The 12030-nt window shown below is 42.9% G+C and overlaps 1 protein-coding gene across 2 annotated transcripts in view; it reads right to left on the reverse strand.

The window, feature by feature from the left end:
- The window catches only part of USP32 (ubiquitin specific peptidase 32), a 265092-nt gene that overhangs the window by 15880 nt on the left and 237182 nt on the right, over nucleotides 1-12030 (reverse strand). For both annotated transcript variants that reach the window (XM_040336910.1, XM_040336911.1), the window contains exon 31: nucleotides 2557-2845. In XM_040336910.1, the coding sequence (XP_040192844.1) occupies nucleotides 2557-2845 (289 nt within the window). The remainder of the gene's footprint in view (nucleotides 1-2556; nucleotides 2846-12030) is intronic.

Genomic DNA, 12030 nt, shown 5'->3' on the forward strand with positions numbered 1-12030 from the left:
TCAGCATGACAAGTTACCTAAAATGGTTATTTTATTATACATGGTTTATAATGCACATTGCAGCTAGTTAATAAAAGTACAGTATATATATCAGTAAAAGACAAAAAAAAAAACACAAGAAAAAAAACAAAAACAAACTTGACGTGTTCCTATACAGAGCAATAAAAATAAATATAAATTGCAGCACTAGGTGTCGTTGGTTTGTTCTCCCTGTGCAGGTCTCCCCTGGGTACTCCAGTTTCCTCCCACAATCCAAAGAAATGCTGGTAGGTTTATTGTCTCCTGTCTAAATTGGCCGAAGTATATGAATGAATGTGAGTTAGGGACCTTAGATTGTAAGCTCCTTGAAAGCAAGGACTGATGTGAAGGCATAATAAATATGTAAATATGTAAAGCGCTGCGAAAATTTACGGTGCTATATAACTACCTTTTATAAAAAGGTAGGTAAAACCACAAATGGGAGACACTGACTGGTTGCTAAGAGGAAAACACACACACACACACACACACACACACGCCATATTGGTTACAGTTAACCTAATAAATAAAAAAAAGTAGGCTGCGCAAAATGGCCTATCCAAAGGCCAAATTAACTCAGTTTAAATTAGCTACATACATTCCAAGTTTATTTAAAAAGCAACCAAAGCCTGAGTACAAAGGCCTGTCTCCAGCCAGCAGCTCCAGAGTGGGACTCTTTCTCCCTGTGGGGAAGCAGTGATCTTTTTGCAGATTTCCAGCATGCCATCTACTGAGTCAAAGCCACAGCTCTCCAATCAGCAGAGAGCAAGAGCTTGCAGATTGCGGAATTATAAACCACTGCTTGCCCCCAGAAAGCGAGGGACCCAACTCTAAAGCAGTAGATTGGGTTGTAACAGATTTGGAAAGAAAATTATCTGGAAAACATTGAATCCCTTTTGTTTTAATGCTTCAGGACTATATTTAGCTGATTAAACTTAAAAAGTTCAATTAGGCTTCACAATAGTGTGTGCACATATCCTCTTCACCACAAACATTATTTATATATATAAAAATAATGGGAATTTTGAGGCAAAAATGAACCCCTTAATAGAATGCTCTATTGACAAAGCATTAGTCCTTACAGTGAAATGTACAGACTGCAGACTAAGCAGTAAAAAGAAGCTTAAACTCTTATGCAATACCCCAACTCAGTATTCCCACCGTCCAAGTAATAAAAAAAACACACATTAAAAAAAATTGTGATCATTTTTTTTTTTTTTTAGCATGGAATAAAACATTTCACTAACCCAAATATCTGCATAAATACCAGGGGTTATATTGTCTACAAATTCTCTCCCTCTACAATAAGCTGGACTAGAGCAAGAACAATGAAGTGCTCTATAGGAAGGGCAAGAGCCACCTAAATTTTTTTTGAGTTGGCTGAAGTCTTAACATCTGCCGGGCGACGCTAAAGTTATTTTATGACTCTGTGGTGGCCAGTACTCTCCTGCATGCGGTGGCATGCTGAGAAAGCAGCCAACAGACTCAAACTGATTCGCAAGGCTAGTGATGTTGTTGGATTGGAGTTGGAGTCTTTAACAACAGTGTTAGAGAGGAGAATGTTGTCCAATGTACGTTCAATCTTGGACAACGTTTATGTAGTTTTTATATTATGTTGGTATTAGGTTAACTATGTGTAATGATTTTTGAGTAATGTTATGCCCTGTACACACGATCGGTCCATCCGATGAGAACAGTCTGATGGACCGTTTTCATCGGTTAACCGATGAAGCTGACTGATGGTCAGTCGTGCCTACACACCATCTGTTAAAAAAACGATCGTGTCAGAACGCGGTGACGTAAAACACAACGACGTGCTGAGAAAAAAAAGAAGTTCAATGCTTCCAAGCATGCGTCGACTTGATTCTGAGAATGCATGGATTTTTAACCGATGGTTGTGCCTACTATCGATCGTTTTTTTTCTATCGGTTAGGTATCCATCGGTAAAATTTAAAACAAGATTGCTTTTTTTAACCTATGAATAAATAACCAATGGGGCCCACACACGAACGGTTTGGACCGATGAAAACAGTCCATCAGACCTTTCTCATCGGTTTGACCGATCGTGTGTGCGCGGCATTAGAGAAAGTGGTGTAATATTTGCATTTTGGCAATTTGATTTTCCATTATTTTTCAATCTGTGTTATTTTTTCCATGTAGTGTTTTATTAGGATTGTATGATTTATTGCAGCATAGCATTAATTTGTTTTATTTGTTATTCATTTGCGACTATTGGTAATTTTATTGTTGTGGTGTGTTGTTTCCATTCGTTATTGTGATTTGGTGTTGTCTTCATTAAATGTAACTATATCTTAATAATTTCCCTTTGAGATGAATGAAGTATTCTGAATCTGAATATGAGATTGTTGTTCAAACACTCATTCTAATGAAGATCTAAAGCACAACGTTCGTAGAGAATCTAAGTTTATATAGCTGCAGGCGAACTACACAGCCAGGGCACTAAGGCAGGCCTTAAATGCTAATAAACTGAAGGGTGACAATATATTATAACTCTAAAATAGGAATAAATAATTGTACCTTTACTACTATTCGCTATAGAAGAACTGATGACTGGTTGTACTTTGCTGACTGTATCTACATCTCCAGCAACAAAGTTTATCATCTCCATTTTCTTCTGGTCACCCTGGGTCAAGCGTGGCTCAGCCTGGTCATCAACCTGAAGTTTGGCTCTCTTTTTCTCGTACTGTGCTGGTCCTTGAGGTACCAAAAAAGCACTTGGATCAAATTTCTCTCTTGGAAATTTAACAATTTTTTGAGACTTTATCCAGCGGCCATTAACAAACTGGAAACGCTTCAAGTGGATAATCTGAGATTGAAAAATGCTTTGAGTTAATAGATAATTACAACAAATTGATCCAAACTAAAATCAGAAACATAATGAGACGACCATTTAGAGTACACATTTCTAATAAATCAACCAAAAAAATTAAAAAGCAGAAGCAATACACCTATTTATTCACATTAACATATAAGATATCCTTGAATGCATACAGCCCTAAAAACTAGTGCTGCTTGTACAGCGTGCAGCCGCTATGTATTTCAGCCTGTCATTAATTTCAACAGGCTGCTGGCAGCTGAGCTGAACACAACACCCCTGCCTTCCCGACATCAAAAATGTTGGGAATTGATGCACATGGGCCAAACCAGCCATGTGCATGAGCCCGTAGATATCTTCTCTTATCTTCTTAATCTCTAGCCTGTCCTAAAGACAGGGAGACAGAGACAACAATAATAATTACCCTTTGGGCACAGCAATGAATGTATCCACACATGCACCTGATTCATTTACCTGTGAGCAGGGCTAGATTGGGACAAAAATTTGGCCCTGGACTTCATCCAGGCCAGCCCACTTTAATTTTAAAAACACGCACAAAAAAACAGTATATAAGCAATTGCACAAAAAAGCCTCCCCCTTACATTAGAGTCCCCAGAGAGCCTCCCCTTACATCAGGGTCCCCAGAGAACCTTACCCCTAACATCAGGTTCACCAGAGAGCCCCACCACTTACATCAGGGTCCCCAGAGAGCCCCACCACTTACATCAGGGTCCCCAGAGAGCCCCTCCTTACCTCAGAGACCCTTAGTGAGCCACTCCTTACATCAGGGTCACCAGAGGCCAGACAGTGAGAGATGATGTAATCTCTTCACTGTGCATGGCTGCACATTGAGGGCAGAACAGCCGTGAGTTCCGGGGCAGACGGTGAGAGATGATGTCTCTCTGCTCTCTCGCCCGTCCCTCCCAAGCTGCCTGCCCGCTCTCCGGCTTTCCTGTGCTGCCTGCCGCATGGCTGCAGAGAGGGCAAGGTCCGGTAGTGGGCATATATTACACGTGGTTGGGGACCCCTGGGCTATATGCCACAGATTTGTGGCAATAGCCCCAAAAGCCACCCCCTAGTGATGCCACTGGCTGTCACTGAAAGATGCCGGCGAGAGACAGATGCATGAATCTGTTGGCACCCACACTGAGGTCAGAGTTCTCATTCCAGGTTTCTTTCTTTCTTAGTGCACAGAGAGCCCAAGTAAAGAAAAATAGGATTTTTGGCTACAGTAAAATACTTTTTCTTGAAGCACTTAAAAAGGGACACAGAATGGATTAATTTAGGTACATTGGGATATGCTGCTGCCTTTAGAAACTCAGACACTGGCAAACAAAGCTAAAATGGATAGTCCAGTACAACCCTTCCCACTTGCAGCATGCCTCAGATTTGTTAGCAAGCAATGATAGGAGTGGATCTTAGGAACAGAGGGGTGGGACCTGTGTCTCTAAATGCACTCCATGAAAATAATTTTACGGCAATCCAAAAATCCTATTTTCCTAACCATAAGTTAAAAGATACAGGATGGATTAATTTAGGTTGGTTGGGATGTTCAAAAGCAGTCCAATTGAGTGGTAGGCGTGAGAGCAAACAAAACACTAACAGAATCATGATTAAACCTCAGGTTAACAGAGAGAGCCCAACCAGGCCATTGAAGTATCTTCCAACAGAAGTTGGCATCAGATAAGGTCCACTTTGTAAAAGTTAGACCTGGGAACCAAACACCAGGTGGCAGCCCTGCAACATGGGAAGAGATGCCTAATGCTGAAAAGCCCATGAAGCACTAACTGACCCAATTAAGCATGCTTTCATGGCAAAACCCTGTTCCTAAGTCTATAGGTTTAAATAAGTAACTGAACCCACTTGGCCTTACAGGTTCTTCGGGAATGGCAACTAGATAGTTAAATAGACTAGACTAAAGGCAGCTGAAGCTAGGAGAATGACTCAAACAGAGCAAACAGAATCCAGTCAACAGAGGAAAATATCTATGATCTATCTATGGCCGTTCACGTTCATTAGCAGTCAATCTGAGGACTGACTGCTCTCTAATGGGCTTGTTGGAAATGTTTTCTTTGATCAGCACTGTAGCCAATAGGCTGCAGCACTGATCAGTGTTTTCTGACAGCGGGGGAATCCCCACTGTCAGAATGTAATAGCACAGCAGCAAGGTCTCCCTTATGCCTTGAATGTCTAAATGGAGAAATCAGTTGTTGTTTTTTCTTTTAAAATGGCCAGCTGGATGCAGAGCAGAAGGGGTTATTGGCTGTGACTAGGTAACCATAGGCTGCCACGAAGCCGTAGTACAAACAGTATGCAAATTAGATGGTACCAGCAAGGAGTACTCACAGACTCACAATGTAGAGAAGGAGGGATTACTTGCCTCCTTCGAGTAGGTCATTTTAGGCTTCAACAGAAAGGATGGGGCCAGAACATTGTGAGGAGCCAGGAGAACCTCACCACACAAGTGGCAGAGGAAGGAGGAATGCGCATGCTGTTCAGTTTTGGTGCAGCATGTTAGTGGCTAGTGCACATGTGCAGGCCAGGAGCGACCCAGGAGTCATGAGGGGTGCGTGGCACAATAAAATATAGTGTTGCAGCCATTCCATAAATGTGTGCAGCAGATGGCTGTAAACCGTGCTGTACCTGACTCACACCTTACACACTAGTGTCTAGGCAAGTGCCTTCAGCAGAGCACACACATTACAGGCCAGCCCTGCTTCTTACTCCAGCGGGGTCTGGGTTCACCTTCTGTGGCAAAGCCAAAGACCAGTCAATCTGGAAAGCTGCAAAATGAGTTCCTTCTGGCTCTGCAGTAACTGCTAAATCATACTAGAAGTAAAAAAAATTGATTAAAAGAAAAGGATGGCGTGCACGTGCACGTGAGGAGGCGGCGCGCTCTCAGGTGGGGGGAGTAAACAGCAGGGAGATTGCCGGGGATGAGGACGGACCACGCTAGAGGAGAATGGTGATGACAGCCCCCAGCCGTATGCCACACACTGCACACCGCCTTCTGGAGGCAACCTCTCAAGCAGCACTGCGGTGAATCGGGGGAGACGGATCGCTGCATGGACCGGCACAGCTCCTATCACAACGCGCTGTATGACCGCTTCGGAGCTCACAGCAGTTAAAGAACTGGAGACGGACGGGAGAGGAGGGAAGTGGAGCATGCAGCTGGAGGTCTGTACCGGCTTTGATCGAATGGAAGGACGGTAATCTACACCCACACACCCACCATCACAGGAGATAAGGTTGGCTCAGTCTTTTTTTTCTTTTTGCCCTCCCCAAAAGCACTCAGAGGAAGTGAGATACGTGGAGGTAAAGTATAAAATATCTCCAGAGGGAGAAGACAAGGAGGTGGTGAAAATGATGTTAACGCTGTAAAAAGTTGTTAAAGGTCTGGTCTTACTCAAGTAAATTGGCTGCTATTCATTCATATGGAAGTAAAGACATGCTAAGATACTGCTAAGGTGCTAAGGTGCTCTCAGGATGTGATAAAATCTAACCATAAAAACACTAACTGACGATCTCTTAAATGAGCAAACGGGTCTGCATTGTTTAATAGACTTGGTGCATTAGGGTACGGTGCGACAGGGGGAAAGGGGGGAGCGACACAGCAACTTAGAAAACTACACATAAATAGTTCTATGAAATTGGAAGTTGTGTCCCCCTCGTTTGTGCAAGAGGGAACGTAAAGGTCTCTTAAACCAAGTACCTAGGTGGGCAAGGCGGTAAAAAGCAACTAAATTAAAAAAAAAAAAAAAAGTGAGTTGCATTGCTGCCATTAAACCATCAGGAGAAGCAATATCTGCACAAAATGCCCCCTGTACCAATGACAAGCGACAATAAATAACCCGCTACCCGTTACCTTATCAAGAGAGACTGTCTTACCTAAGGCATATCACAAAACTGGTCTAAGGGGATTTATATTATTATATTACTTGTAGTTCTCTTCTTAAAGAGATACCCCCCATCTGCATACAGAAGCACCTCAAATGGTACTCATATGGTTCAGATAGGGGGACCCAAAGAAGCCGGACAAATATAGGAACGACACGGACACTTCCCCTCCCCCTCCCCCTCTTTCCCGGCTGTCTTACATTATGTTTGGCCGGACCGGGACCTGCAGCAGTTAAAGAGCAGTAAACGGAGGGGTGAGGTAGATCACGTGGTAGGAAAGTTTGAACTGGTCTGGATCACATGAAGGGACGGTAAAATTCGGATATCGGTATAAATTCATATTTTCAGGAGTTAAGCTCGGATTTCTCCCCACAGTCCCTTACTTGCTTGGAAGTACTTCCCGGGAAGTGGGACCGGTAGAAGCCAGGCTGAAGAAACGTCTAGAGGGCTCCGGGAAAACCGTAGCTGGAGGTGCGGCCCAGGGTCTGTACAGGGACTAACAGAAACTTGATATAGGACAAGATCCCAAATACCCAGAGGACTCCCCCAAGTCTCCTAGGTTGAAGTAGACAACCATACATACAACAACGTCTCGCCCTGTCTCCCTCAGGGTGGGGGGTAAAATTTTCACTTGGTTTAACCCCTATTATATCAGTACCTAAAGTACCTTATCCATAGTACCTGAGGGACATTTCGAAAACCTTGAAAACCAGGAAGTGTATAAAAAGGGAACAGGTATCTCACCTAGTATTTTCCCCTCGCCATCTGGAAGGAAGGGGGGGACTTGGTGGAGAACAGTGAGGGGACTGGGGGGATAGGATAGGAGGTAGCAGAAGGTCAAACTGGGGAAAAGAATCAGGAAAAGGGCGAATAACATGAGCAGAATGACGAGCAGGTCGACAAGGGGGGGACCCCCGACAACCCCGAGTAATATATCAACAACAACAAGTTCTATTAGACCTTTCATGACTAAAGGAGCAAGCCCACAAACACAAGGGGGCCCAGGGAGGAACAAAGCAACAACAATCTAACAAAGATCAAAAGTCTGTAAACAAGAAACCCCAGGGAAGAAATATCAGTGACACATCAATAGAGTCAAGAGAAGAAAGTAGTACAGAGCATGGGCCTGAAGGTAGTGGGAATCGACCAGATATGCAGCCCCCATTAAACGGAGAAATCGCAGAGATGCTGCGAAGGATGGAAACGGCGATCAAGGAGGAAATTAAAGGGGAAATACAGAACCTACGTATGGATCTGGGACACTTTATATCCAGAATTGAAACAATAGAAGAACGAACAAAGACGGCAGAACAAGAAGTAAAAGTAATAAAAGACCAAATTGACCAGACACAACGACAACAGAGACTCATCCTCTACAAAATAGAAGATCAAGAAAATAGAAGCCGTAGACAAAACCTGAGGATAAGGTCAATTCCAGAGGAAAGGGGAGAAGATCTCAGGAAAATAATGCGGAAGATATTTAATCCCCTCCTGGAAAAACCAATAGAAGATCCCATCAGGACTGAAAGGGTCCATAGAGTAGGAAACCCACAAAGAGCCAGCCGAGAGCGAACAAGAGACATTATAATCAGGTTCCGGCTCTATGAGGACAAAGAAATAGTATGGAAGAAACTGAGGGGTCAACCCCCGATAGTCCTCGATGGGATAGAGCTACAGATATTCTCGGACCTATCGGTTGAGACCTTGGCAAGGCGACGAGCACTGAAACCTCTTCTAAAGCAGATGATAGATCTAAACATTAAATACACTTGGGGGCACCCGGCAAGTCTAATTGGTACAAAAGACGGAAGATCGGCAACACTTAGATTCCCGGAGGACCTAGAAGAATTCTGTAAAAAATTGGATATCCAGATCCCCGATTTACCAGGATGGGAATAGAGGAACTGGAGATGGGGGAGGAGAAAGAGGAATTAATTCACAAGGAGCTAATTTCCAGAAAATTTGTCTTTTTCCAGCCTTACTCTCTGTGGTGATGTTCGACAAGATGGGGGATTTACCCATCCCCCCTCTCCCCCGCCCTAGGATTAGAGCGGAGGGGAGGCAATCCCAGGACCCCACCTAGAGGAAACTGGACCAGATATGGAAGATGGTTCAGAGGCCAATAGTTGGCCAAAAGGGGGGGGAGGGGGGAGAGTGGGGAGGAGGTGGGAGGGGAGGGGAGAGGGTGGGAGTGGGAGGGGAAGGGAGGGAGGGAGGGAGGGAAGGGGGAGGAGGGGATCTATCTCACCAAAATAATCAGAAAAAAGGGAAAGACCAAAGATGCCACAAATCAAATGTATATCTTATAATGTGAAAGGTCTCAATAGCCCAACTAAGAGACATAAGGTGCTCAAGGAATTGAAGAGATATAAAGCAGACATCTCCTTCTTACAGGAAACTCACATCACCCTAGGTTCGAATATTAGATTATACGCCCCAGACTTTCCCACGTGGTACTATGGGGATACGATTTCCAAAAGAGCTAGAGGGATAGCAATTGGAATCTCAAAAAGGGTACGGTTTGAATTAACCGATAGACTGATAGACCCAGAGGGGAGATTCCTTTTTTTGAGAGGAAAATTGGAAGGACTAGAATGTACTCTAGTAAATGTCTATGCCCCAAATGTTCTACCGATAAAATTCCTTCTGGGAATACTAGGGAAACTAACAGACTTTAGGAGAGGAAGAGTAATCATGGGAGGGGATTTTAACTTATGCTTAAATCCAAAAATAGATAAGACAACCCAAACATTGAATGATCGGGGTGTACAGTTAAGAAAGCTCAGGGACGCCCTATTTAGGAGCCAATTGATCGATGCTTGGAGAGTCTTCAACCCTGACCAACGGGATTATACATTTTACTCCCCGGTCCATGGGACTTACTCAAGGATCGACCATATATTGGTGGATCACAGGACCTTAGATATTGTGGTAGAGACAAAAATAGAAACCATGACGATTTCCGATCATGCACCAGTAAGTGTCATAATAGACATCTCAGGAAATCAGAGACCTGAACAAAACTGGAGATTAGACGAACATTTGTTGATAGATGAGACCAGTTTAACAAGGGTCAAAAAAGAGCTGGAAGGGTATTTTACGTTAAACGAGATGGAGGAAGTTTCGGGGACAACACTATGGGATGCCCATAAGGCTGTGATAAGAGGAACCTTGATCTCGGAAGAAGCAAGGAAAAAAAGAGAAAAAAATAGGAAAAAAGAAGAATTAATAGAAGAGATCTTCCACTTAGAACAGGAACATAAAAAAACAGGGAAACAATGTGATCTGTACCTAAAACTGATCAATAAACGAAACGAACTGAAAGATATTATGGACCAAGAAACCCGAAAGGAATTTAACTCAATTGCCAGGGAAAGATACATGTGGGGGAATAAAACTAACAAACATTTAGCAAGAATGGTGCAGAAAAAGAAATCAAAAAACTATATAGAAAAAATCAAGAACGAAAAAGGAGGGATGATGCATACAACAAAAGATATTGCGGAGACCTTCAGGCAATATTATGAGAGACTCTACTCGGTAGAACAAAAGAATGGGCAGGAGGGAGAAAAAATAAATAAAACGGTAAATTTTTTGAGGGAAGCAGGACTGTCAAAAATAAGTAGAAGCGAGGCATCAATTATGGACAGACCAATATCGGAAAAAGAGATTAATATCGCACTAGCCGGTACAGCATCAGGTAAAAGCCCGGGGCCTGATGGCTTCACCATTTTGTATTACAAAAAGTGTAGGGAGATCCTTCTACCAAAAATATGCCAATATTTCAACGGATTGGGCAAAGACTTTAAACTGAGCCGGGAGGCCTCAGAGGCCATTATAACAGTTATTCCCAAGGAGAGTAAGGATAAAGGAGATTGCTCAGGATATCGACCAATATCTCTGCCAAACACAGACGTAAAACTGTTTGCAAAGGTCTTGGCCGAGAGAGTAAAACAAGAAATGGCAAAGATGGTACACCCAGACCAGACAGGATTCATCCAGGGAAGAGAGGGGAGGGACAATGGAGTCAGAACATTATTGATAATGCAAAAAATGAAAATGACCAGGGCCCCCAGTCTACTCTTGTCGATAGATGCGGAAAAGGCATTTGACAGAGTAGACTGGGGGTTCATGTTAAGCACCCTGGAGGAAATGGGGTTTGGACAAAGGATGAGGGAGTGGATAACAACTCTCTATCAGGAACCAAGGGCAAAAATAAAAATAAATGGTAGCCTATCCCAAGAACTGATAATGAAAAACGGAACTAGGCAGGGATGTCCCCTGTCCCCACTCCTGTTTGTGCTCTCTTTGGAGCCTCTATTGGCCAGGATACGCAAGTGTTCCGACATAAGAGGAGTCAAAATAGGAGAGGACGAACACAAACTCTCTGCATTTGCAGATGACGTTCTCTTCTATCTGTCGGACCCTAGAACCTCAATCCCTAAATTATTAGAACTATGCACACGATATGGAGAAATATCAAACTTTAAAATCAACGTGGCCAAAACCGAGATTTTGAGTATCAATGTTAACGGACGAGACGAAAGAGAGTTAAAACTGAAATACCGCTTCTCCTGGGTAAAAGCACTCAAGTACCTTGGTATTTTTCTTGTAAAATCAAATAACAAAATGTATGTTAAAAACTTTATTCCCCTGCTAAATGAAATTAGGGAAGAAATAGGGAGGATAAAAAACAGACCAATATCCTGGATAGGACGAATAAATTATTGTAAAATGGTAATCTTACCAAAGATCACCTATAAGTTCCAGATGATACCCATAAGTTTGCCTGGAATACTCTTCACAGCTCTTAAAAAACAGATTATGAACTTTATTTGGAGAAACAAGAAACACAGAATAGCCTTCCAGACCCTAAGACAACACAAAATTAAGGGGGGACTAGCAGTACCAGACATTAAAACATATTACGAGGCGGTGGTATTGTCTAGGGTGGTGGAGTGGGCTAGAGCCAGCAAGGAAAAGAGGTGGGTGAACATTGAAAATGAAATGTCAAAGGCACGCCTGGACAAGATTATATGGAACCCACCCCAATATAGGACACTTGATGAGAATACACATGAGATAACTAAAAATGCACTAAAAATTTGGGACACTATGTATAAAAAAATAGAAAAGGAATTTAATTCACCACTATTGGCACTAAAAAACAATGATTATTTTGCACCGGGCAAATCACAGATTGGAGGAAATTGGATAAAAAAAGACACGACCCAATTAAGGGACGTAATAAAAGACGGGCACATTGCAACACTGCAAGA

Source organism: Rana temporaria, chromosome 2 (assembly GCF_905171775.1).
Source record: "Rana temporaria chromosome 2, aRanTem1.1, whole genome shotgun sequence".
NCBI lineage: Eukaryota > Metazoa > Chordata > Amphibia > Anura > Ranidae > Rana > Rana temporaria.